Consider the following 27739-nt stretch of genomic DNA (forward strand, 5'->3'; position numbering starts at 1 on the left):
ATATCCTGCTGATGGCATCGGGGTAAAGAAGGGTGTGTGATCAGATGCTCCCCTACACACAGCAGGGATTATTAATGCTATTAATGGGCGCTGCCTCCAGTCGGGTCCCATATTTCCTCTGCAGCCTCTGCCGGCTGGATGGTACTGAAGGGACAGCGCCCATCCGCTGGCTCCTGCCTGGCTGCGCATAGTCCATGATTGTCCATCTTCTATTGTTCCAACCCTAGACTCCGCCACAGCCTCTGCATGCACCACATCACTCCTGCCATCCATGATCCTTTGGATCTTTAAACCTGCATGGAAGGGAAGCATGCTCTGCATAATAGAGAAGGTAGGCTCATCTGTCATACAGCCACCAAGCTGCTCCCTGATCACACCCATCACCATTGATTGACCTACTGATCGCCCATGCCTAGGTAGCCAAAACCTACACCTTGCAGCTCTATTCCTTCCCCAATCTATCTGCCTGTTCGCATCACTTCCGGATCTCCTTGCCTTTCTGCTGCAGAACCCCTCCCGCCCACACTCCTCATCCCTCCCAGCTCCTTAATTCTGCTAAGTTGAAGAGCAGGCAGTGCACTTGGCTGTAGAGAGGAGATCCAAGCCCATTCTCCAGTGGCAGTGAGCGGAGGACTCAGCAATGTGGGAGCAGTAGTCAGTCCTATTGTTCGCCTCCAAACCTGCAGTGCCTTCTCCACCCACCTCATCATTGTCCTACCCTCTCAGCATTTAGCTTTAGCCTTCAAAAAGAAAAACTGCTCCATCCTTCAAAGGGGGTTCAGGATGACTGACAAGAGGCAACCTGGCCGGCAGAATGAGGGGGAGGAGGTCCCAGCTTTCTTCAAGAACATGGGATCTGGGAGTCCCAAGCCCAGGCAGAAATTCTGTGGGATGTTCTGTCCAGTAGAAGGTTCTTCTGAAAATAAGACCATCAATTTTGGCTCTCTGTCAGGGAAAGGCAATGGGAAAATTATTAGCCAGCAGAAGGATGTAACCCCCTCTGATGGGAGGAAGATTGAGATCAAGTGTTCTTCTGGCAAGGAAGCCCTTCAGTACCTCAATGACAAGGTGGGTGATGTGATGATGACTTCTATGAATATGAAGTGGAGGAGGTGACTCCTTGGGGGGGGGGGGGGGGCACCTTGGCAGCATGGCTAGGGTGAAAATTTATTTTATAGCCTTCTTGCCACACGCATGTGTTCCATGAAAAACGATGAAAATGTCCTTTGTGTCTTTAAGTCCATTTGGCAATTGGCAAAGATCAGGACTGTCAGTCTCATCCTTCCATACAGCTGACTGTTCTTATAACTGCATTGCCTTCTACATCATGCCACTTTTCACCTGTACTGGTAATGCCAGCCATATGGACCCCACCCTCTACAACCAGGATGACATGCAGTTTCTGCTCAAACAAGCTGTGCATTTTATAAACTGCAGAAAAGTATATATTTAATACAAAATATAGTATAATAATGTATAATATTACAAAATAATAATAATATAATATTACAAAATAAAGTAAAATAATGTGAATATTTATAATTAGTCAACAGTTGGAGTAAGAAATAACCTTACCTCCATATGTCATTGCTTGTATCGCTATCTAATGTGTGTTTTCTCTGTTGCTTTTATTACTTTACCTAAAGTTTCATTTTAGCAGACTCTGTGGAAGCCTGGCTTAAAACTTTTGGGCTTGTGGGATGGTCCTACCATATCAACAATGGGAAGGTTTTTGGTTTTCCTTTTATTCTTAGCTCTGAGGAAGGGGATGCGCCCCCCGAAACACATCAGTTTGGCAGTATAGTGGGGTGTCATCCAAGCACCCGTATCCTGCACTACATGGCATATTCTGGTTCACACGCTCCTACTTGTACTTTTGTGAGTAATCATTTATATCGATTTGACATCTTTCCAATAAATTTTTGGTAATGCACTAGGTCAGGGGTGCCCAACCTCTTGAAGAGCGAGGGCCACTTAAGCGACTTTGGTAACTGGCCACAATAAGTGGAGCGGACAGAAGACAGATCCGTGTCCACTCTGTATATGCAGAGCGGACATGGACACAGCCCAGTCTACTCTGTGGGCCCCCCTATCCGGTCCAACTAGATGTAAGGGGACGGATCCCCTTCTGTTTTTTTTTTTTTTTTTAGTGGATCGGATTGGAGGTAGGTGGGTGCAAATGGACACAAGTCCATTTACATCTGCCACTCTATAGAGGTGAATGGAGGGTCCGCGTGGGTTGAACCAATCATGTGAAAGGGGCCTAAGGCTGCTTTCACACTGATGTGTAGCAGTTTACCTGTACTGCGGGTGCAGTGCAGTGCAGTGCACCTGCGGCTTTCCTGCAGGTTAGCTGCACTTTGCCATTGATGTCTATTATATCCTGCAGGTGTGGTTCACTTTCTGAAAGCGCACCAAACCCGCAGATAATAAGAGAAGTCTGTGACTCAGTGAAGGTAACCAGAAGGTGCAATGCGCTGCACCTGCGGATCAGTTTGAAAGCAGCCCAGTAACCACTGCAGAACAGATATGCCCATATATACACTGTTTTAGTAATAAACTTACCTTTAATAACAGTCTTCCATTCAGGTATCGCCGGCTGTTGCTGTCCCAGGCAGAATGCATTTGGTATCGCTCCGCTTGGGACAGGAGCCGGCGCTATACAGGAAGCATCTGCTCCTTCCACAGCCGCTTGCTTCCTCTACCGCTGGGTTAATTTAAAACATTGATGCTTTGGGATGGCGGGTCGGCAGCTCACGATCTGGGCTTGAGAACCTGCTATCCCAAAGCAGGAGGTTGCGGGCCACATCAGAAGGCTCCGCGGGCCACATGTGGCCCCCAGGCCACTGGTTGGGCACCCCTGCACTAGGTGCTTGCTCCTTCCCTGTTTGTTCTTTTTGTAGTTCTACAGTGCAATCAATTTAGTATATTTCCTTCTGTTCTTGAAGAAAGTCTTAAAGGAAAGTGTAGCCAAAGCTTGTTTGGCTGTACTTCTCCTATGGATCATAGTTCATTCAGGAGTGCACTCCTGTGATCCATTTTCAGCAGAGAGCAGGCTGAAGTCCGCTCTCTACTGATGTTAGAGAAGTTGGTCCAGGGTCTGTATCATCAGGACAATAAAGTTTGGATCCGCCAGGTGCCTGGACTGACACCCGGCTCAGGCTCTCGGCGAGCTGCTGAAACCCTGAGCCGGCCGCACCCGGCGCTCCACAGCCCTCCAGTGAGCAAGGAGGTGGCAGAGCAGAGAGCTGTGACTGACAGTCTGCAACTCTCCGCTCGGGGAGCTCTGAAAACTGAGCGATCGGTGGTGTTTGATCACTCAGTTCTCAGTACAGAGGCGCTGGGGACAGATGCAGCATCGGACCGATGCTGTATCCACCAAGGTAAGTATAATTCCTAAAAAAAAATGTTCTTCTCTTTTTAAAGTGATTGTAAATGATTACCTTATAAGTGATCACATTCTCTCTGTTCTCAGCTGCATAAGAGTTGGGGGAAGGAGAAGCAGTGGCATACTGAGCTTCCCAGTGAATTGCTGTGCAGTGCAGGTGTGTCAGGACAAGCTCATTGGAAGAGAGCAGGCTGGGTTCCCAGCATAGCTAGAGACCTGACCACGGTATGCAGTCATGCTTAAAGCCCTTTCACACTGCCAGTGCCTGGGCATCGGCGGTAAAGCTTTACTGACGTTTTTGCTGTGCTTTTTGGGCTTTAGCAGGGCATTTTTAACCCCCGCTAGTGGCCAAATAATGAGTTAAAAGCGCCCACAAATTGCCACTGCTGAGGCGCTTTGCAGGAGCTCCGGCAACGCTGCCCATTGATTTCAATGGGCAGGGGCGCTTTAGGAGCGGTGTATACACCGCTCCTAAAGCACCTCAAAGAAGCTGCTTGTAGGACTTTTTTTGATGTCCTGCCAGCACAGCGCCCCAGTGTGAAGGAACCCGTGCTTTCACACTAGTATGGCAGATGAGGCTTTTTTTCAGGCGCTATTTTTAATGCTAAAACACCTGAAAAAAACGCCTCCAGTGTGAAAGGGGTCTTATGCCCTGTACACACGGTCAGACATTCCAACGACAAAATCCGTCTGATTTTTTCAGACGGATTTTGGCCCAAACTTGTCTTGCATACACACGGTTGCACAAAGTTGATGGAAAATCTGATCGTTCAGAACGAGGTGACGTACGACGGGACTATAAAGAGGCCAGTAGCTAATAGATTTCATCTCGTAATTTGAACAGAATTTAAACAATCGGATTTTGTTGTCGGAAAATTTTAGATCCAGCTCTCAAACTTTGTGTGTCGGAAATTCCGATGGAGCCCACACACGATTGGATTTTCCAACAACGCGATCCGATCGCACGTTTTCCGTCGGAAAGTCCGACCGCATGTACAGGGCATTAGTGTAGTCAGTTTGTATTCGGAAAGCATAGGGACTGCAAGGAAGACCAGGGATTTCACACAAAGGAAGCAATACAAAGAGAACAGGATACTTTCTCATACAAACATCATGGTACAGCAGACACATATCAAGAATATGAAGTGTTGGAGTAAGAAACGCTTTAAATGTTGCTTTTTAATTATCCGTAGACCTTCTTTATAATTAGTATGACATCATCCTATGCATGCAGCTGAAATCAGAAATCATGCTTTTTGTGCTTAGGTTTGTTCTTGGAACTTGAAGTGCCACTAAACCTCATATCATAAAAACCTATCAATAAATGGTGTATTACATGCTGTTCATACTCACATGAGATTTGTTTTCTATACTCTGCAAAAAAAAACCTGGTTGATCCTGCTGTTCTCTATCTCCACCCTCTGTCCATGTCCCCAGTTCAGCTAGGGATTTTGCAGAGTAGTGTTAGGAGCTCTGCACATGTCCGCTGCAATGTCACAGTCTTGCTAAAAATCGCAGATCACTGCCATTACCAGTAAAAACAACAAAAAATAAATAAAAGTCCCTAAATCTATCCCATAGTTTGTAGACGCGATAACTTTTGCGCAGACCAATCAATATACGCCTATTGCGATTTTTTACACCAAAAATATGTAGAAGAATATATCGGCCTAAACTGATGAATCCTTTTTTTATATATTTTTTTTGGATATGTATTATAGCAGAAAGTAAAAAAATGTTTTTTTTTTTAAATTGTTGCTTTTTTTTTTGTTTATAGCGCAAAAAATGAAAACCGCAGAGGTGATCAAATACCATCAAAGGAAAGCTCTATTTGTGGGTAAAAAGGGACATTAATTGTGTTTGGGTACAACGTTGCACGACCGCGCAATTGTCAGTTAAAGTGATGCAGTGCCCTATCTCAAAAAATGGGCTGGTCATTAAGGGGGTAAATCCTTTCGGGGCTGAAGTGGGTGATGTCCATCAACTTTACTAGTCTATCCAAGACTACCCTATCCAGACAGTGCTGATATTCAAGGCTGTCTCTAATTCTGTTCCACAGAGAGAGGGGCCACGTGAAGTTAGGAAGTGTATTACTGGCCAGATCACCAGATGAAAATAAAGAGGGAAAAAATAAAAACAAAAAACTAATGCAGCCACAACATTTAAAGTGGTTGTAAACCCTAAAGCCGCGTACACACGGGCGGACTGTATGGCCTACTTAGTCCGTCATACAATCCGACGGACAGTCCGTCATACTTTCGAATGAATGGACTTGACCACACACGGATGAACAAACAGTCCGTCGAAAGCTTGCGCGATGACGTGTACAGCACGTACGACGGGACTAGAAACAGGAAGTCCAATACACAGCAATGCACCCTTCCGCCGTGTAAATCCTTTCTGAGCATGCGCCATTCTTAGTCCGTCGAACTAGCCTACTCACGAGCGGATTGCTCGCTGAAACCAAAGTATGACGGACAGAATTACGGAAATTCCAAAATACTTAGTACGCCAGACTGCACGCTGAAAAGTCAGCTGAAGCCCACACACGAGCGACTGTCCGCTGAAATGTGTTTCGGCGGACTAAGTAGGCCATACAGTCTGCCCGTGTGTACGCGGCCTTACAAACCACTTTGACCTACGGGTAAGCCTAGATTAAGGCTTACCTGTAGGTCCAAGAAATATCTCCTAAACCTATAAGGTTTAGGAGATATTTACCTGAAGACAGGCACCGCTGTCTACGGCACATGCGCCGTAGACAGCGGCGCGTGTTGGCTCCCATGCGCATGCACGGGAGTGACATGATTGCTGCTCCGGTGAATCACAGCGCCGGATCAGCGAGACCCACGGAGACCCATCAAGAAGATGGACGCTCGGAACTACAGGGGACAGCGGTGACTTCGCTGGCTCCTGTGTCAGGTAAGTGACACATAATGGACTACTATGCGATGCATAGTAATCCATTATGCTTTACCTTTGCAGGGAAATCAAAGAGGAAGTAAACCCATCAGGGTTTACTTCCTCTTTAAGTATTGGTAAGCTGCAAAATAGATACATTTTGTTTTTTGGGTTTAGACAAGACACACTTTAAATTCCTAAAGCAAATGGACACAATAGAATTGAAGGCCAAGCGAGGTATGCAGCATTGAGAAAATTAAGTTACTAGCCTGGCATGGAGAAAACATTTTTTTTCAGGTATTTACTGCTAGAAAATATTCTGCAACAGTCTAAAAAATTAGACCTAGCAGACAGTGGTAAATGCATGCTGTAGTAGGCCTCTAATTGGCAGGGCCGGGACAAGGAGTGGCAAGAAGGGTGGCTGTGTGGGGAGTTTTCTTGCCACTACAAGCTGACAGGCATAGTGACAGCTGCATGACTACTCCTGTCAATTTAGCAAATTTGACAGGAATAATCATGCAGCTGTCACTATGCCTGTCAGCTTGTGGAAGTGGCAAAGCAAATCAGGAGGAGGAGAGAGCTGGCAGGAGGGGCAGGGTGTGCTCTCTAGCACTCCTGGATACAGAAGTTAACACAAGAACACTGTCATATCGGAACTCTGTAGGGTTTGTTTACCCGCTCCTTGTCTCCTCTCTAGACTGCTCCTGCCCTGGCAGCAGAAAATGATTGGGGACAGGTAAACAAACCTTACAAAGTCCTGATCTGACAGCCAGTGGCTTTGCTAGTGTCGGGCACCCAGGGCATGTGCCCCACTATTCCTGTTGGGTGATCCCCCACAACTGTATCAGCTATCATCTTTTCCCACCAACTGCCTGTCAAAAGTGGCAAAAGTCAAAGCTGATAGAAGCTTACACTAAGCTCCTCCTCAACCCTCCTTTTGTGTTGGAGATAATGTGTTAGAAGGTGGAAAGGAAATTGATTAGTGCTAGGGATTGGTGGGGGGGGGGGGGGGGGATTTCTGCTTGAAGAGGGGATCTGGGGGGAGGATTTGTGCCGGGGGCTGATTTTGGGGTATTTGTGCTGAGAGGGGATGTGGGAGGATGGGGGTTTGTGTTGGGGGGGTTGGATTTGTGCTGGGAGAGGGAATTGGGGGGGGGGGAGGGTTGAGGGAATGGTGCTAGGAGGGGAAATTTGGAGGAGGGAGGATTTGTTCTGGGGGGTATTGGAGGGGGTGGCTAGAAGGGGATGATTTTTGGGTGAAGATTTGTGAAAAAGGGGTAATTTGGGCCAGAGGAATTATTGCTAGACAAGTGGATTTGTACTGGTAGGGGGGATTTGGAGGGAGGAGAATTTGTGCTCATAGGGGAGGTTGGAGTGGTAGCGGATTTGTGTGAGGAGGGGGGGATTTGGTTAAAAGAGAGGATGGAGGAGTCAAAGATTGGTGCTGGGAGGGGGGAATTCAGCAAGGGGGGGGGTGGTTTTGTGCTAGGAGGTTGAATTTTAGTTTGGGCAAGATTTTGGCTAGCAAAGGGTATTTATTAATCTATGATGGGGGAGGGGGGGGGGAATTAGTGCTCAATTTTTTTTTGGGGGGGTGGGAGAGCTCACACTTTGTGGGGGGGGGGGGTTGCAGTTTGGCATCTTCGCACTTCATGCTAGCTGACCTTGTACCAGGACTGCTGAAATTCTGGGTCCCCTTTATATCAAGAATATGCTTTAATGCTTTCTTGCCACATGGCCCAGTTTGGGGTCGTAGACAGTTTGCTGTGAACTCTTACTGAGAACTTGCCTTTACTGCCTGCCATGTTCCTCTATTCATCACATAATTAAATACAGCTGCGTCACCTGGGTTGTATTCAGAATGGACAAGTGCCTCCATGAAGAGCTGGATGTGAGTCAGAGGCTAGTAATTCAGGGCCTAGACAATCAGGAGTTCAGAGAAGACAGGCATACACTCTCCTGAGAGCTACACTTAGCATTACAGTAAATCTGAACTCCGTCACTAAAATCTCATGTAAGCTACATATGAAACCGCTTGCCAAGAGCACACTGTAGCTTTGCTGCTGCAGTGTGGGCCAGCTGTGCAGAATCTGCTACACATACGTGAATCTACTCTTCCGAGTACGGTGCCCGTGCGTAGTTAGTCACAGCACAAGCCGATCAGTGGGTGCCAGCCAATGGATGACCGCCGGCACCCGCTGATCGGTGAGGAGGAAGGCAGGACACAACTCTGTCTGCGTAAATAATACAGAGCTCTGTTCTGTCAGCAGGGATCTGCTGGTTTTTGTTTCCATGCAAAGCAGGGAATTAAAACCAACACATCCCTTAGTGAAAGCACCTCACAGTACACACACAAACACGGTTAGGCACACATTTAACCCTTTGATCGCACTAGATTACTTCCCAGCAAGTGTCATTAGTACAGTGACAGTGTATATTTTTAGCACTGATCGCTGTATTAATGTCACTGGTTCCCACAAAGTGTCAAAAGTGTCAGTCAGAGACGTTTCACACTGGCAGAACGGGGGCGTCGGCGGTAAAGCGCTGCTAGTTTTAGCGGCACTTTACGATCGTTTTTAGGGGCTTTTTGGCTAGTGGTGTGCTTTTAACCCCCGCTAGCAGCTGAATGAAGGGTTAAAAGCGCTTTCCAGGTGCTGCCTATTGATTTCAGTGAGCAGTGGCGCTTTAGGAGTGGTGTATACACCGCTCCTAAAGCATGTCAAAGAAGTTGTTTGCAGGGCTTTTTTTATGCCCAGGCCAGAGCAGTGCCCCAGTGTGAAAGCACTCTGAGAGCGGCCGGAAAGTCGCCAAGAATGGCCGAGAGGCTCACAATCGGCGGGGGATCAGCGTATAACACACACCCACGATTTTCCCCTGATTTTAAGGGGAAAAAGGTGCGTGTTATACGCCAATAAATACGGTAAATTTAATGTATGCACTTTAGTGCACAACTGCGCAATTCTCAGTTAAGTTAACGCAGTGCCATAAAACATAGTAAATGCTGTGTGGTGGTCAGGAGGAGTATAATGTACAACATAATGCATACAGTGGAGGAGTCAGGACTATATGTTCAACATAGTATATATAGTGAGGTATGGGTAAACAGCAGCACATCAGCATGAAAGCAGCCCTATACTATTATGCCCAGTTTATTGCTTTACACTGACCTGAAGAGATTCCTGCTGCTGCCACCACTCTGGAGGCCGCTAGCTGGGATAAGAGGTGGAGTGCAGTTGGTATCACTCCACATGGGACAGGAGCCAGCACTACAGAGGAGGCATCAGCATATGTGCTTCTTGCTCCCTACTACAGCTCCAACTTTACAAGTAGTCACTCTGCATTGCACTCTGTTTGGTGCTCTGGGATGGCCCAGACTGCGATCTACCAGTTACCTGGCCGCTATCTACTGGTAGATCGAGATCTATGGGTTGCTGACCCCCGATATAGCATATACACTACAGAGGAGAGGAGTATAATGTATAGTATGGCAATAGACAGTGCAAGGGTCAGGAATATAAGGTACAATATTATGAATGCAATGCAGGGGTCAGAAGTATAATGTACAATGTGGTAAATGCAGTGCAGGTGTCATGTAGGATTCAGTACTGTGTACAGTGCAGTGGTCAGTAAAATTGTGCCCTTTATTGCTGGTCACTGGGTGAAAATATGGCACATGTTATGATGTAAGTAAGATTAGTAATAGACCCACCCCCACCACTATTCCTAAATGGTTAGATACTTTTAGTACCCACATTGTCTGTGCAGGTGCACAGTGTGGATATTGTGGGTGCACAACATCTCGGCTCCTTCTCAGCAGCTTCAATGCTTCCTCTTCTCACTGCTGCCTTAGCTCCAGTCACACACAAGCACAGACTGAGCAATGTGCCAATTGGCCTTGGAGTAGGGGAATGATTTGCATATGAATGAACAGTCACATATTTGCATATGGATAAACACAGTGCAAAACATAACAGGGCAAGGCTGCTGGGCAGAGGTAGTTATATTCAAACTCAACAAGCTTTACTCTGTGATTCCAAGACACAGCTTGGGACACAACCTTCACAATACTTTGTACATGATACTCCTGACCCCTGCAATGCATTTAAAATGTTGTACATTATATTCCACAACAGTTGATAAGTATGATGTAGAAGGACATGTGGTGGTCTTGCCATTAGGGTGTTTGTTGAGGCACTTACTGTAATTGCATGACAACTTTATCCCAACTGAGTGCCTATTTTGTCATTAGTGATGATCAAATCGGCGACATTGAAAATGTACAAATCCTTTAAATTACAGGCCTGGGAAATTCCCTATAGCTGTATGTAGTGTTTTGGACAAAGTACTCTGACAGAACATATTTGGCTGTGGATTTTTTTCTTGCAAAATGAGCTTGGCTTATACATAGCAGCAGTACCCTTAAGCCTCGTACACACGATTGGATTCTCCGCAAACAAAACCTCAGTCTTTTGTCCGAAGGCGTGTGCCTGGATTTTGTCTTGCATGCAAACGGCAAGGAATTATCGGCCAACAAACACGAACGTAGTGCTGTACTATGTGTTTTTTCAGCTCTTTACCACCGCCTTTGGACTCCTTCTGCTAATTTTGTGTTAGTAGAAGTTTGGTGTTGATTCGCGCTTTTCATTTCGCACTTTTCATTTAGCGCTTTTCAGTTTGTTTCTGAACGAGCGTTCGTAAACCAGACATTTTTCTGAATCAGATGAAACAACGTGTTATTTATTATTGGCCTTGGAGTTATTGCTTTGACCCAAGTCCAGTCCAGGAACAGGAGGAGGACCAAAATTTTTGGACCAAAAATTGGTTGCTTTATTAATCCTGACCAATTATGTATTATGCCTTTGCTGCGGGAGCTCCAGGAGAATAATCCAGATGTTTTTTGGAATTCTCCAGATGACAGACACCTGCTTTCACCAACTCTTGGCAATGTTGATCACCTATATTAAGAAGCAGGACAAATGCATGAGGCTTTTATTTTATTTTTTGGTTGAATAATAATAATTTGTCATATTTTCTATATTTTTGGATGACTGAAATGCACTTTTTGGTTAAGTTTTATTGGCAGATAGCATGTCTAATTTTATTTGTTTTCTTTATTTTAATGCACAATAAAAAAATTGTGTAGAATAATACTTGGCTATGTGTTTTACTTCAAATGACAGTTTGAGTAGGCAGTTACATTTAAAAAAATACAATGTAAAATTGACAAGGGACACCAACATAGTTGCATCTTTGATCTTAAAAACTACGGGATAATGGTGGTAACTTGCTCAAAAAAAAATAAAATAAAAAAAGGATAATAATATTATTCTTGATATCACTAGAAAAAGAAAGCCTTTGAAAATGTGTTTGCAATAACTCCATCAGTATCACCAGCAAAGCAGCTTCATTATTATCTCACTAAAGAAGAAGAGAATGTGCGCTCCAGTTTGAGATTTCATAATTTGCAGCGTCACGAATGTTAATTCTCCATTACGAATGCTAGTTTACAAGACCGACCGCTTCTGGCTAGTCCTTGCTTCCGAGTATGTGTGTTTGCACTTTGAACTTTTGTCCGATGGACTTGTGTACACACGCTCAGAAAATCTGACAAAAGACATTTGTCCACGGAAAATTTTAAAACCTGCCGTCCAACATTTGTCCGTGGAAAATTCGACAACAATTGTCCAATTGAGCGTACAAACAGTCGGATTTTCCGCCAACAGCCTATCATGGCACATTTCTCATCGGAAAATCTGATCGTGTGTACGCGGATTGTGTTTCATTTTTGTAGGTAGCTTTATGCAGAAACACATGCTTTTTCTATAATGCAGTGCTAAGCTATTTTTAACCACAACAGATCTGAAAGTCATAAAAACAAAACAAAAAAAACCCACCTAAAGAAGTTAAAATTTGGCGAGTGATACAAGAATCTGATGACATAGTTTATGAGCTCCTTTTTCATCACAGCATATGTTGCAGCCATGATGCTTTGCAAAAATCATCCACTCTACCACATTTAGTACCATAAAATATAATATGATACCATAAAAATAAAATATTATTTATAAACACAATACAAAACCTTAAAATATAACAAAAGGTAATCATTTAAAAAACAAAAATAGATTAGAGTGGAGACTGTCTGTGTCCCCAAAAGGGAGTTTCACCCTTTCTATTTGTCTTCTTTATCATTATTACAGAGAGTAAAAGTAAAATAGATCTCCAAATTTTGCATTGTTACCAGAACAGGAACATAGGGGAAATCTTCCAAAGGGGACACTAGTTCTGGTGACCCTGGTGACTACCAGAGATTTCCTCTTTTTAGAGGGATTTCCTTTCACTTCCTGTTTTAGTTATTGGACATTAAGTTAAAGTGGTTGTAAACCTTAGGCATGAAAAATGAACAAAGTATATCCCTCTTTAGTGTGTACTTGTCTCAGTTAAGAGCACAGAGCATCACTTTTGTATGCTACTTCATTCCTCTGCTATTAGCATGAATCACTTCTGACAAGTTTTTCTGACATCAAGAGAAAAAAGGTAACAGAGGAAGGACCTCCAGCAGGTTGATGGCTTCAGCTCTTTTCCTGTGTGGAAGGGGGTGTGCCCCTTTGCAACCACTTTAACCACTTGCCGACCACTCTATAGCCAAAAGATAGCTGCAGTGTGGTCATCCATAGACGTTCCTCCCAGGAATCCCGACCCCCATGCACCTCCTGCAGTGCGCATCGGGCACGCTTGGGCATGCTCGGATCACAGATCAGGGTAAAGGGCCAATCACAGTGACCCTTTACCATATGATCATCTCTGGGCTGGTGCAAGGGTATTTGACACCTTAGGTGAAACCTAATTTTGCAATCCTGGCTCCACCCTGACTCCACCCACTTTGCCCTGCCCATGTATTTGCTGGAGGTGGCTGGGTTGCAGATTTTTATGGCACCTTTCAACTATTTCTTAAGCCATCGTCCACAGGCCCGCACCTGCGCCTCTGGACCTGGGCTGAAGAAAAATAGTGACAGCACCGGCTCGCTTCCTCACACTAGCCATGGTCTACAAGTATATGGACAGGCTAGGGTAGTATATGAACAGGCCTGTGTAGTATACGGAAAGGCCAGGGTGGTATACGGACAGGCCAGGGTGGTATATGAACAGGCCAGGGTAGTATACGGAAAGGCCAGGGTGGTATACGGACAGGCCAGGGTGGTATACGGACAGGCCAGGGTGGTATACGAACAGACCAGGGTGGTATACAGACAGGCCAGGGTAGTAAATGGGCTAGGGTAGTAAATAGCTAGGCTAGGGTGGTATATGTACAGGATAGAGTGTTATACAGACAGTACAGGGGGTTATACAGACAGGACAGGGTGGTATACGGACAGGCCAGGGTAGTATACGGATAGGCTATGGTAGTAAATAGGCTAGGGTAGTAAATAGACAGGCTAGGGTGGTATATGGACAGGACAGAGTGGTATACGGACAGGACAGGTTGGTATATGGACAGGACAGGGTGGTATACGGACAGGGCAGGGTAGTATACGAACAGACTAGGCCCTAGCCTGGGGGGAGAGGGAGAGAGAATGAGGTAGAGGAGGGGGGAGGAAAAGAGGGGGGTGGAGAGAGAAAAAGAAAGGAGGAGGGGGAAGAAGAAGGTGTATAGCACAAAGGGGTGAGAACAGAGAGGGGGGTTATTCTGGGGATAGAAGTCTCACTCACCATTTATGCTCTCCCATTCAGGCTGGTGCCCCCCAGGGCTATGGCAGATAGCAGGCAGCTATTGTTTGAAAAATTCCGCCCTGCTGCTCACAAAACTCCTCTCACGTTACAGAGCAAGTTCATTGCATGCGGGTGGCTAGTGTGTGGACGGGCACAAATGGGAGGCAGAGTGTCAGACTGGACAAGCAGTGGACTGAGGGAGGGGTTAGAAGGACAGTGGAGACAGGATACAGCCTGACTCCTGTGTAAGCTGGCTTTCTCCACTTTCTCATTGTGTCACTATGACAGGCAGCCAGAGGCTGTGGAGCGTTGGAGCTAGCCGCTCTCGATCTCCACACTACAAGTCAGTCATTGTTCCTGGGGGAGAAGACACTCCTCCCGCAGCTGCCCACACAGACTCCGCCCCCTGCTCCGCCAGCACTTGTTTATCATCATCCCCGGGCCAGGCTAATTTTTTGAATTGTCATCCCGCATCCCGAAATAGAGCGCCAATCAGCTCAGTGCAGCGGGGTGTGTGATAGCAGCGAGCGTTGCGGGGTCACTGCGTCAGCAAGGATTTTACCGCCCCTCCTGTCCTGGTGCCCTAGGCAGCTGCCTGTCCTGCCTTAGCCCACGTACACACGGTCGGAGATTTTGCCAACCAAATCCGTCGGATTTTGCCCGTCGGATTTAGTCCGACGGATTGTGTCCGAAACTGTTGCATACACACGGTCGGGCCAAGTTGGCGAAAAATCCGATCTTTCAGAACGTGATGACGTAATTTCGTTACGATGGGACTACATTCAGGCTAGTAGCCAATAGCTTTGATGTAGGAATTTGATCTGAGCATGCGTGGCACTTGGTCCGATGAAAATGCTCTACACATGATCGGATTAGGTCCGTCCGGCCCAGTTGGTCGAGAAATATTTCCAACATGTTGGAAAATTGGGTCGGATGGAGATTCGGACGGAATCAGTCCGATGCATACCACACATAGTCGGATTATCTGATGACACGGTCCGATAAGACTCATTCCGATGGATTCTCCGACCGTGTGTACAAGGGCTAATGGTTACCTGCCCCTGTATCAGCTGTGTCCAATCATAGGGGGCCTTGAAAAAGTATTCCTACCCCTTGAAATTTTCCACATTTTGTCATGTTACAACCAAAAATGTAAATGTATTTTATTGGGGTTTTATGTGATAGACCAACACAAAGTGGCACCTAATTGTAAAGTGTAATGAAAATGATAAAACTCTGATACCCCTAACTAAAATCTAGTGGGACCAATTGCCATCAGAAGTCACCTAATTAGTAAATAGAGTCCACCTGTGTGTCATTAAATCTTAGTATAAATACAGCTGTTCTGTGAAACCCTCAGAGGTTTGTGAGAGGACCTAAGTGAACAAACAGCATCATGAAGGCCAAGGAACACACCAGACAGGTCAGGGATAAAGTTGTGGAGAAGTTTAAAGCAGGGTTAGGTTATAAAAAATATCCCAAGAAGAATTGAACATCTCTTGGAGCACTGTTCAATCCATCATCTGAAAATGGAAGTATGGCACAACTGCAAACCGACCAAGACATGGCCACCCACCTAAACTGACATGCCGGGCAAGGAGAGCATTAATAAGAGAAGCAGCCATGTTAACTCTGGAGGAGCTGCAGAGATCCACAGCTCAGGTGGGAGAATCTGTCCACAGAACAACTATTAGTCGCGCTCTCCACAAATCTGGCCTTTCTGGAAGAGTGCCAAGAAGAAAGCAATTGTTGAAAGAAAGCCATACGAAGTCCTGTTTGCAGTTTGCAAGAAGCCTTGTGGGGACACAGCAAATGTGAAAGAAGGTGTTTTGGTCAGATGAGACCAAAATTTTACTTTTTGGCCTAAAAGCAAAATACTATGAGTGGCGGAAAAAACTAACACCACACATCACCCTGAACATACCATCCCCACCATGAAACACGGTGGTGGCAGCATCATGTTGTGGGGATTCTTTTCTTCAGCAGGGAAGGGAAGCTGGTCAGAGTTGATGGGAAGATGGATAGAGCCAAATACAGAGGAATCTTATGCTGCGTACACACGACCGGACTTTATGGCAGAAAAGGTCTGGCGGTCTTCCTGACGGATTTGCGACCGAACAGACTTACCCACACACGAATGGACCAAAGTCTGTTTGTTTTGAACGTGATGACATATGATGGGACTAGAAAAGGAAGTTCAATAGCCAGTAGCCAATAGCTGCCCTTGCATCATATTTGGTCCATCGGACCAGCATGCAGAGGAACGGTTTTCACTATAGAAATTCCGTCAGACAGATTTGAAACATGTTCTATTTCTAGGTACGTCTGAATTTTTGAAGAAAAAAGTCAGATGAAGCACACACACGATCAGAATATCCAACGGAATGATTCTGTCTGACCTTTTCTGCCGGAAAGTCCGGTCTTGTGTACGCAGAATTAGAAAAAAATCTGTTATGCCGCATACACACAACTGTTTTTTCCATCAGAATAAACTCAAAGTTTTTTCCAACGGAGTTCCGCTGAAACAGGCTTGCCTACACATGATCACACCAAAGTCCGATTGTTTAGAACACGGTGACGTACAACACATACGATGGGACTAGAATAAGGAAGTTCAATAGCCAGTAGCCAATAGCTGCCCTTGCGTTGACGAACAGTTTTCCCAATAGAAATTGATTCCGTCAGAACGATTTAAAACATGTTCTATTTCTAGATTTGTCAGAATTTTCGGGAAAAAAAGTCCGCTGAAGCCCATATACGATAGGAATATCTAATAAAATGATTCTGTCTGACCATGTGTACATGGCATTAGAGTCTGCAAAAGACTTGAGACTGGGGCGGAGATTCACCTTCCAGCAGGACAATTACCCTAAACATAAAGCCAGAGCTATAATGGAATGTTAGCCCTTGTACACACAGTCGGACATTCAGATGGAAAATGTCCAATCGGACCTTGTTGTCGGATAATCCGACTGTGTGTGGGCTCCATCGGACGTTTTCTGTCGGAATGTCCTACCAACAAAGTTTGAGAGCTGGATATAAAAGTTTCCGACAACATGATCCGATCAGACTTTCTCCGATCGTTTGTAGAGAATTCCGATGGGACAGAGTGCCACGCATGCTCAGATCAAATTACGAGACCAAAGCTATTGGCCACTAGCCGCAACGTAGTCCCGTTGCAACAAACGAATGTCACCACATTCCTAACGATCGGATTTTCCATCAACTTTGTCCGACCGTGTGTATGCAACACCAGTTTCGGACAAAATCCGTCTGAAAAAATCCGACGGATTTTGTTGTCAGAATGTCTGACCATGTGTACAAGGGCTTAGAATGGTCCAGTCAATGTCCAGACCGAAATCCAATTGAGAATCTGTGACAAGACTTGAAAATGACTGTTCACAGATGCTCGCCATCCAATCTGACAGAGCTTGAGCTATTTTGCAAATAAGAATGGGTCAAAATTTCACTCTCTAGATGTGCAAAGCTGGTAGAGACATCCCCAAAAAGACTTGCAGCTGTAATTGCAGTGAAAGGGGGTTCTACAAAGTATTGGAGGTCTGAATACAAATGCACGGAACATTTTTCAGATATTTATTTGTAAAAAAATTTGAAAACCATTTATCATTTTCCTTCTACTTCACAATTATGTACCACTTTGTGTTGGTTTATCACATAAAATCCCTGTTTTTGGTTGTAACATGACAAAATGTGGAAAATGGGTTGAATTGAAGGTTATCAGCATTCCTTTCCTCCCACACTGTGTCTGTGGGAGGAAACGTGAGCTGTTAACTGGAAAGCCTGTCAGGACATTGTTTTCAGGGCACTGATCATCAGTGCAGCCCCTCAGTGGCAATCAGGGCCCAACAGTGTAGCCTATCACTGCCCATCAGTGCCAACTATCTGTGTCTCCTCATCAGTGCCCATCAGTGTGACCTATCAGTGCCACCATCAGTGCCCATCAGTGCCGCCTATCAGTACCTGGCAATGCTATCAATCAGTGACCATCAGTGCAGCCTCATCAGTGCCCATCTGTACAGCCTTTTAATGCCCACCAGCACAGCCTATCCGTGCCCATCAGTGCAGCCTCATCAACGCACACCAGTGACAAAGAAAAATTACTTATTTGCAAAATGTAATAACAGAAACGAAGGAAAACTTTTTATTCAAAATATTTGGTCTTTTTTCATTTTTGTTTAGCAAAAAATAAAAAACTCAGTGGTGATTAAACAAAACGCCCCTGATTGTGTACATTCCTTCCTGTGCAAGGAGAAGAATGTTTGGGGGACATGAATGGGCCGTATTGAGTGAGTTCCAGGAGCACATATCTCTACACATTCCTTCCAAGATAGGAAGATGGTTCCTTAAAGGATAACACCTCTTACATGGCAACCTGTAACCACAAAGTTCTCTTCATCTGGACAGTTTTACTCTAAGCCCTTGTACACACGGTCGGACATTCCGACAACAAAATCCGTCGGATTTTGTCCAACGGATTTTATCCGAAACCGGTGTTGCATACGGAAAATCGGATCGTTCCGAATGTGATGAAGTTTTTTCGTTACGATGGGACTACGTTCAGGCTAGTAGCCAATAGCTTTGGTCTAGGAAATTGACCTGAGCATGCGTGCCACTTTGTCCAATCGGAATTCTCTACAAATGATCAGACAAAGTCTGATCAGATCATGTTGTCGGAAAATTTTATAGCCCAGCTCTAAAACGTTGTCGGTTGGATATTCAGACGGAAACAGTCCGATGGGGCCCACACATGGTCGGATTATCCGACAACACGGTCCGATCGGACATTTTCTGTCAGAATGTCCGACCGTGTGTACAAGGGCTTACAGAAACATTTCTCAGTGTTTCCAGGTAGTCTGGTAAGTGGTAATATAATAAGACCAGCTACAGTATGTCCTATTACTTAACAGCAAACATTGGCAATTGTGATACTGTATACCCACAATGTCACCCTCTTTTGGGCAACTTGGTACCTTTCCACTAAACTGATAGACACCCATGATTCCACCTGCTAGCTTTAAGGCAGGCCATACGTTGTGAAATTTCAACCCCTGTTTGAAGGAAAGAAAATCGCTTGATTCCCACATCAATACAGTCAGTATTCATGGGGGAATCCCTCCCGCAGCGCTATTGTGTACTACCACTGGGGAGCCTCCTACCAGCAGAATATAATGATCACTACTGATGGCTATGTCCACTGGCAGTGATCAGGCAAAAAAAAAAAAGACCTGACAGGCTGTTATACTGAAGTCAATTAATAGATGGCTTAGTGGTTCCTGCTGAACCAGATTCATTTGCAGCCACACTATATGCTCAAATCCCCAAACTGAAGAGCAGTTGTAATCCAGTCTTAACAAACCCCCCAACTGTTGAGTGTCCACAACCTCCCTGACCAATGACTGTCTGCAAGCTCTCCAAGACTAATGATAGCTTGCAACTACCCCCTCTAAATCATCCATTGTCTCTGCTCTTGTAAGCAAGTTCAGTGGACATTGTTAACTAGATAATATCAGCAGAAACATGATCTACAATGACGATTTACTCTACCTACTCCAGTGGAAGCTTAACCCACATGTACCACTCCTTCGCCCTCTTCGTCTAATTTGTAAATGTGATAAAAGATCTCAGATAAAGTCAAATTTATCTTCTACCTGCCATGCATGGACTAACATGGGCCTGGTGGTCTTTTTATTTTTGCAACATTCTTCCAGTATTCTGAGGAAGGAAGGTTCACATGTAAAAAAAAATAAAAAAATGTTTGTATCGGTGCATGACATGACCATCATTGTCTATGAATGATGAGAAGAGATAATGCATTTTATTTTGGAACTGTAGGAGCCCTTTATGTTGGATCCTGATCCCTATCAAGCAGAAAGTCACCAGGAAAACCTCAGATGGTTGGGCCCCTGTATAAATGTTCTTCTCTAACCAGAATACTTCATTCCTTTTTTCCTTTTTTGTTTTACTCCCTTACTTCTTTGCTTGATTATTCATAGTTTACTTTGTGAAGATGGATAGCATGGCATATAGCAGGTATATTTGGGACTGAATTATAATTTGTAGCTGTTACTGTATGTATAACCTAAAGATACCAATAGCAGATATGCATTTATTATTTCTAACTACACTAAATTGCTCACAGTCAACGTCTAATTGGTTGCTATGAATTATGGTATCTCCACATCCCATTAAAACTATCTACTGTACCTACCCTTTGGAATAAGTTGTTTAGCTGCATTTGCAGAATTTTCTACATCTGAAGCAGATCCTGACTATCAGGAGTAATGCAAGGCTTTGAATCCATATAGGATCATAAACATATACCACTGTAATGGTAAAGGAAATCAATACTTTCTTTTATGTTTTAACTATGTTTTTGTATAGCTCATTTTTCCACCTCTTTGTGGTCTTTTATACAGTATAACTCTGATCTTCTAAAAATTGAATTCTAGTGCCCAATACACAAGATCAGAAATTCCATCAGAAAAAACTTGGATGGTTTTTCAGATGTAATTCCACTCAAGCTTGCCTTGCATACACATGGTCACACAAAAGTTCTCGACCGTCAAGAACGCGGTGGTGTTACAAGGTCTCAGGAGTGAATGGGGCGCAGTTGTGTTAAATTTGGTGTTATCATTCTCTCATACTGGTCACTGGAAGTTCAACATGGCACCTCATGACAAAGAACTCTCTGAGGATCTGAAAAAAAAAAAATTGTTGCTCTACATAAAGATGGTCTAGGCTATAAGAAGATTTCCAAGACCCTGAAACTGAGCTGCAGGATGGTGGCCAAGACCATACAGCAGTTTAACAGGACAGGTTCACCCAGAACAGGCCTTGCCATGGTCGGCTAAAGAAGTTGAGTGCACATGCCCAGCTCAGCGTTACCGTATATACTCGAGTATAGGCCGACCCGAATATAAGCCGAGGCCCCCAATTTACCCCCAAAAAACTGGAAAACTTATTGACTCGTGTATAAGCCGAGGGTGAGACATGGCTGTCCATCCCTGTGTGTCCGTCCATCCCTGTGTGTGTGTCCGTCCATCCATCCCTGTGTGTGTGTCCATCCATCCATCCATCCATCCATCCCTGTGTGTGTGTCCGTCCATCCATCCCTGTGTGTGTATCCATCCATCCATCCATCCCTGTGTGTGTGTGTGTGTGTGTGTGTGTATTCATCCATCCATCCATCCATCCCTGTGTGTGTGTGTGTGTATTCATCCATCCATCCATCCCTGTGTGTGTGTGTGTGTGTGTGTGTATCCATCCATCCATCCATCCATCCGTGTGTGTGTGTGTGTGTGTGTGTGTGTGTGTGTGTGTGTATCCATCCATCCATCCATCCATCCCTGTGTGTGTGTGTGTGTGTGTGTGTGTGTGTGTGTATCCATCCATCCATCCATCCATCCCTGTGTGTGTGTGTGTGTGTGTGTGTGTGTGTGTGTGTGTGTGTGTGTCCGTGCAGCCTTGTGTGTGTGTCCAGCCTACCTGTGTCCCAAGCCTCCGTCCCGAGCCGCCGTCGTCCCGAGCCTCCTCCGTCCCGTGCCTCCTCCGTCCCGTGTCGTGCCGATGGATCGCCGCTCCAGGATCGCCGCTCTTCTCGGCGGCCATTCTACAATTCAAAAGCCGCGCCTCCGCCTCCGCCTGTGATAGGCGGAACACTCAATTTCCCAGCAGCCTGTGTTCCGCCTATCACGGACATCCTCTCATACTCGTCCGTAGTATGAGAATGAGCGGATGTCCGTGATAGGCGGAACACTGACTGCTGGGAAATTCAGTGTTCCGCCTATCACAGGCGGAGGCGGAGAAGGAGGCGCGGCTTTTGAATTTTAATGTCCGCCGTCTGTCTGCTCGATACGCTGATCGAGCAGTCAGACAGCGGTGACTCGAGTATAAGCCGAGGGGGCACTTTCAGCCTCAAAAAAGAGGCTGAAAATCTCGGCTTATACTCGAGTATATACGGTATATCCAGAGGTTGTCTTTGGAAAATAGATGTATGAGTGCTGCCAGCATTGTTGCAGAGGTTGAAGAGGTGAGGGGTCAGCCTGTCAGTGCTCAGACCATACGTACACACTGCACCAAATTGGTCTGCATGACGGTCCTCCCAGAAGAAAGCCTCTTCTAAAGATGATGCATAAGAAAGCTGAAAACTATTTGCTGAAGAAAAGCAGACTAAGGACATGGATTACTAGAACCATGTCCCGTGGTCTGATGAGACTAAGATAAACCTTTTTGGTTCAGATGGTGGCAAGTGTCTGTGGCGACAACAAGGTGAGGAGTACAAAGACAAGTGTGTCTTGCCTACAGTCAAGCAGGGTGGTGGGAGTGTCATGGCCTGGAGCAGCCAGCACTGGGGAGCTTCAGTTCATTGGGGGAACCATGAATGCCAACATGGACTGTGACATACTGAAGCAAAGCATGATCCCCTCCCTTCAGAGACTGGGCCGCAGGGCAGTATTCCAACATGATAATGACCTTAAACACACCTCAAAGACACTGCCCACTGCCTTGCTAAAGAAGCTAAGGGTAAAGGTGATGGACTGGCCAAGCATGTCTCCAGACCTAAACCATATTGAGCATCTGTGGGGCATCTTCAAACTGAAGGTGGAGAAGCACAAGGTCTTTAACATCCACCAGCTCCGTGATGTCACCATGGAGGAGTGGAAGAGGACTCCAGTGGCAACCCGTGAAGCTCTGGTGCCCAAGAAGGTTAAAACAGTGCTGGAAAATAATGGCAGCTAAACAAAATATTGATACTTTGGACATTTTCACTTAGGGGTATACTCACTTTTGTTGCCACGATTTAGACATTAATGGCTGTGTGTTGAGTTATTTTGAGGGGACAGCAGATTTACATTTATACAAGCTGTACACTCTCTACTTTACATTGTAGCAAAGTGTAATTTCTTCAGTGTTGCAATATGAAAAGATATAATAAAATATTTACAAAAATGAGGGGTGTACTCACTTTTGTGAGATACTGTATATATATATATATATATATATATATATATATATATATATATATATATATATTGACAGGAACCATGAAACAGACTGAGACAGAAGTACAATCAAATCACACTTGTTTATTAATAATAAAAATAAAAGGTAAATAGAAAAAAGCATAGTCAAGCATAGCCAGAGTCCAGTAGGTGTCCTCAAGAGATTTCATCTTCTGCACTCTCTAAGTTCTGAGACTTTACCGTTATAATGGTGGTCAAGGAGGGTTGCCTTTCCCTTTACGCGACATATTCTTGGGTCCTTTCGCAGGCTTTGAAACATGAGGGAGCCCATGCACCGCAAATTTGTGGAGGCATGAGAAACAGACGCCTCTGGGTCACTGAGGATTATAGTATATGGAACTGCCTCCTCCCAGCCACGCATTACTCACAAGGGTTCTGGGGATGGAAAACCATCTCTTGCTGTTTGACGTATGTCTTCCTCTGCTTCAGTGCCTCCAAAAAACTGTCAAAATCCTCCTCCTCCCTCCTTTCTTTTCTTGTGTGTTCTGTGGCATAAGAACAATGGTGTCTGCATAAAGTGGGCCTTGAGAGGAAAGGAAGTCCTCCTCTTCATCCCACTAATCTGCCTCAAGTGCCCTGTCCACAATGGCATGCAGAGTCTGCTCCAGCAGGAACACAACAGGGATTGTCACTGATGCATGCATTGTCACAGCTCACCATGCTTGTGGCCTCCTCAAATGGTGACAGTACAGTACATGCATTCTTTATGAGCAGCCATTGGTGTGGGGAAAAAAATCAGAGCCTGCCTGAGCCTGTTGTTGTGCCATACTCGCACAAGTACTCGTTGACGGCCCTCTGCTACATGTGCAACCGCTGCAGCATTGCCAAAGTGGAGTTCCACCTGGTGGGCATGTCACAAATCAGGTGGTTTAATGGCAGGTGGAATTCCTGCTGAATTTCAGCCAACCGAGCACTGGCTGTGTATGACCGCCTAAAATGGCTAAAGACTCTTCTGTCCTGCTTTAGCAGATCTTCCAAACCAGGGTACCTATTTACGAAACGCTGCACCACCAAATTGAGGACATGTGCCAAGCACAAGGGTGGACAGCAGGTTTGTGCCATTATTGCACACCACCATTCCTGGCTCCAGCTGGCGTGGCATGAACCACCTCTGGGCCTGTCCCTGCAGAGCTGCAAGAATCTCTGTTCCGGTGTGGTTCCTGTCCCCTAGACACACTAGCTGAAGCACTGCATGGCACTTTTTAGCCTGACTCATTAAATAGCCCCCCTGAACGCTTAGGGGGTACTTGTGGTTCCTAGAACATTACAGCAGAGTAGCAAATCCCTGCTAATGCCAGCTATGAATACATCTATAAATAAACCCCTATACGCTTGAAACTGCAAAAAGGGGTGATGGGAGGAAAAGGATTTTAGTCAGAACTCTCTGTATCATATCATCAAAAAACTCATAATTAAAACCCTGTTTGGGCTCAACCGACTCCAATAACATAAAAGAGGACAAGGAAAAGAGGAAAGGAAATACAGAGCCCACTATGCAAGTACAAAGTTCAAAGTTTATTATATCAAAGCCACATGAATGGAATAGCCAATGATAAAAACTGAATCATTCACAACGTGTCAATCATATTGTGATAAAAACTCCACCATTCTTGCCCCTATCCAGTGACAGTAACATATATGTAGCGAGAAATGTGAAAATACAATATCTTCAATCCTAAGCAGCAATAGTAAATTGAAACATGAAAATTGCATGCATGTAAATAGGATGTGGAGTTAACCTGGCTCCCAATGGGAAATGGATCCTAGGAAGATCATACCTTGATCCTAGGAAATAAGCATGCTGGCATATTGTGGTAGGTTTTGTTAATTCCTTGATGTATCCAAAAGGGGGGGATTGTTGAGATATGAAAGGGGAAGGGACGACACCCTGGGTCAACAGTGGTCTAGAGGAGGTATATGGAATTGAAAGGTACGGTCACAATATGTATGTGGCATGAAATGTCAGAGATTTGAATGCAAAATATTGTCTTGTAACCTCCCTCTCACTGATGGAAAATATAATTTGATAAGAGTATGCATGCAAGTTGACAATCCTGGTCCATGGGAGGCCATAAAAAAGGTTAAAATTTTTTTTTAAAAAGAGGACAAAATTACCTAATTGATTTAATGTTTCAAAACAGGACTTGGTAGCCTCCAATTCCCAAATCCATCGGGTTGGAGAATTGGTTTTTGGTCACGGTCGAGGCTCCACATCTCCTCCCTGTCCCACACGAGTTTGGTTTTAACCTCCCCCTCCCTGCTTCTGTGAAGCTCGCAGGGGTGCACGAGGGTTCAACCATCGCAGCAATTCCTTAACAAGCCAGTCCACCTCGCGCCACAGGTACCACCACAGTAGGGAGCAAGTTATTTGTCATCCATCCATGCAAGGAGATTTTTAAGATTTCTAATTCACAATATGGTAACAATAAGTCTCCATATGGTTTATCCCTCTGACAATTTGTCCGCACAAGATTGTCCCACCAAAGCTTTTTTTGTGGGTTGCCCATGACTGTTTGCATTTGTTCTCACACTTCTCCTGGTGTGGTCATCCACGCAGCTGCTTATTGGGTTCAAGTAAAACTTTTAAATTGTTAACAATGTTATAAATGTTCCAGTTCCCTGCTGCCAGACTTTTTTGTTGTTTCCATTTCTTATTGTAACCTCTGGAGTGGATTCTCTCCCTCAAAACACAAGCCTCCTGTTCAAAGTCCCTTTCCTCCGTGCAATTGCCACGAGCTCAGAGATATTGTCCCACTGAGATATTTCTGATCAGAGTCTGTGGATGAAAGCTCTCTGCATGTAACAAACTGTTCACTGCAGTAGATTTCCTAAAAAGCCTAGTTCCCACATGTCTATCCTCATCCAGGGAGATTGTGAGATCAAGGAAGGTCACACTGTGTTTACTGGAGTCACCTGTAAACTTGAGATTATACGCATTCTCACTCAAAGAGGTCATAAATGTCTTGAGCTCAATGTCAGTGCCTGACCATAAGATGAGGACGTCGTCGATGTACCTGTACCAGGATAATATCCTAGACAGGCACTCCGAAGACGCCCCCCCTCCATCAAAAATCCAACTCTACCAGTCTCCCTGGTAAATGTTGAAATAGGCCGGGCACACTCGGTGCCCATGGCCATGCCCTGTGCCTGGCAAACACTTTCCGTCAAATCTAAATTTATTGTTCCTCAAGAGAAAGTCGAATAATTCCACAATAAATTTATTGTGTTTTCTTTTGTCCAAAGGTCTACTATCCAGAACATTGTTTATGATCTGTAAACCCTTGTCATGTGAAATTAAGGAATACAGAGCCTCTATATCCAAGGTGACCAAGAGAGTACCCCTGGCTAGCGACAAGTCAGTAGCAGTGTAAGTAGAAGTATCTTTTAGATAAGATAACTGGCTCCAGACAAAGGGTTGCAGAATCGTATCTATATATTCACCAATTCTCTCATTGAGGGAACCAACCTCCAAAACAATTGGATGGCCAGAGGGGTCGTCCATCGACTTGTGGACCTTGGGGAGTGCATAGAACTCTGGGATCCTAGGGAACTCCACTTTGAGGTATTCAACTGTCTCTTTGTCAATGAGACTGTTGCTGAATGCGCAATTAAGTATTAACAGTAACCTGGTTTGGTCTCTTGCCTGATTGATGCTGGGAATGGGGGTGTGCCACTGTCTGTTATTGAGTATCCAAAAACACATCTTTTGGTACACAGCCCGATCCATCAGGACAATGTTCCCACCCTTGTCCGCAGCCTTAATAATCAGGTCTTCATTGGAGCGTAGAGCCTGCAATGCAGATCTCTCCCCCTGTGTGAGGTTATCCTGTTGGGAGTGTTCCCATCTTAGTTTTCTGATGTCACTGATAACTGCTCTCACAAAGCAGGCTACACCAGAGACTGTGGATTGGGGGGGGGGGGGTCCTAGAGCGATTGTATAGGCCTACATCCCTCAGTTTAGTAAGCTTAACCGAGCCAGCCAAGGCACTGTCCGTGTTGCCACATATTTCCAAAGCCAGACTCATCATGAGTTCATCTGGATAATCCTCAGTATCCTCAACTATGTCCACCTGTCCCTCTTCCCAGAGATTAGTAAGATCTCTGAGAGTGCGATATTCGCATGTGGTTAGGCTAGATCAGTGATGGCGAACCTTGGCACTCCAGATGTTTTGGAACTACATTTCCCATGATGCTCCTGTACTCTGCAGTGTAGTGGAGCATCATGGGAAATGTAGTTCCGAAACATCTGGGGTGCCAAGGTTCGCCATCACTGGACTAGACCAATCAATCTCCCAAGGGCCCCAAAGGAGCTGCCAAGCTTTTCCTATCATGTAAAACCTTAAAAAATAAGTTTTCTTGCAAAAAGGTAATTATGACAAATAAATAGCCCTGCATAGTCGGGCAAAAGGTATGGCCTCTAGCCAGAAGCTTGGTCTGGGGTTCAGTCAATACATGTGTTGATAGGTTAATAACCTTCAGCACGTTTTGTCACATATCTGTACATTCTGAACTTTTTCATTACTGAAGTCTGTAGTGAGCGTATGCTGTGGGAGGCTTGGGGTGTGGAGTAGGGAGTTGAGGGATTGTGTACATCCACCATAATGGTCGACTGCGGGAGACAACCGCAGGTGTCCCCTCCTACGGCGCCTGTGGGGTCCTCCAACCTGTTTTTTGAAGGGTGTGTACTTTTCCGATTATG

The 27739-nt window shown here is 45.1% G+C and overlaps 1 protein-coding gene across 1 annotated transcript in view; it reads left to right on the forward strand.

Moving 5' to 3' along the window:
* Window positions 1-567: 567 nt before the first annotated feature.
* The window catches only part of DPYSL2 (dihydropyrimidinase like 2), a 166363-nt gene continuing 139191 nt past the window's right edge, over window positions 568-27739 (forward strand). Inside the window, exon 1 of the mRNA XM_077469770.1 lies at window positions 568-1068. Coding sequence (XP_077325896.1) covers window positions 784-1068 — 285 coding nt within the window. The 5' untranslated portion in view covers window positions 568-783. The remainder of the gene's footprint in view (window positions 1069-27739) is intronic.

This window comes from Lithobates pipiens, unplaced genomic scaffold, assembly GCF_037356315.1.
Source record: "Lithobates pipiens isolate NorthernLeopardFrog02 unplaced genomic scaffold, aLitPip1_a1.2 Scaffold_8, whole genome shotgun sequence".
NCBI lineage: Eukaryota > Metazoa > Chordata > Amphibia > Anura > Ranidae > Lithobates > Lithobates pipiens.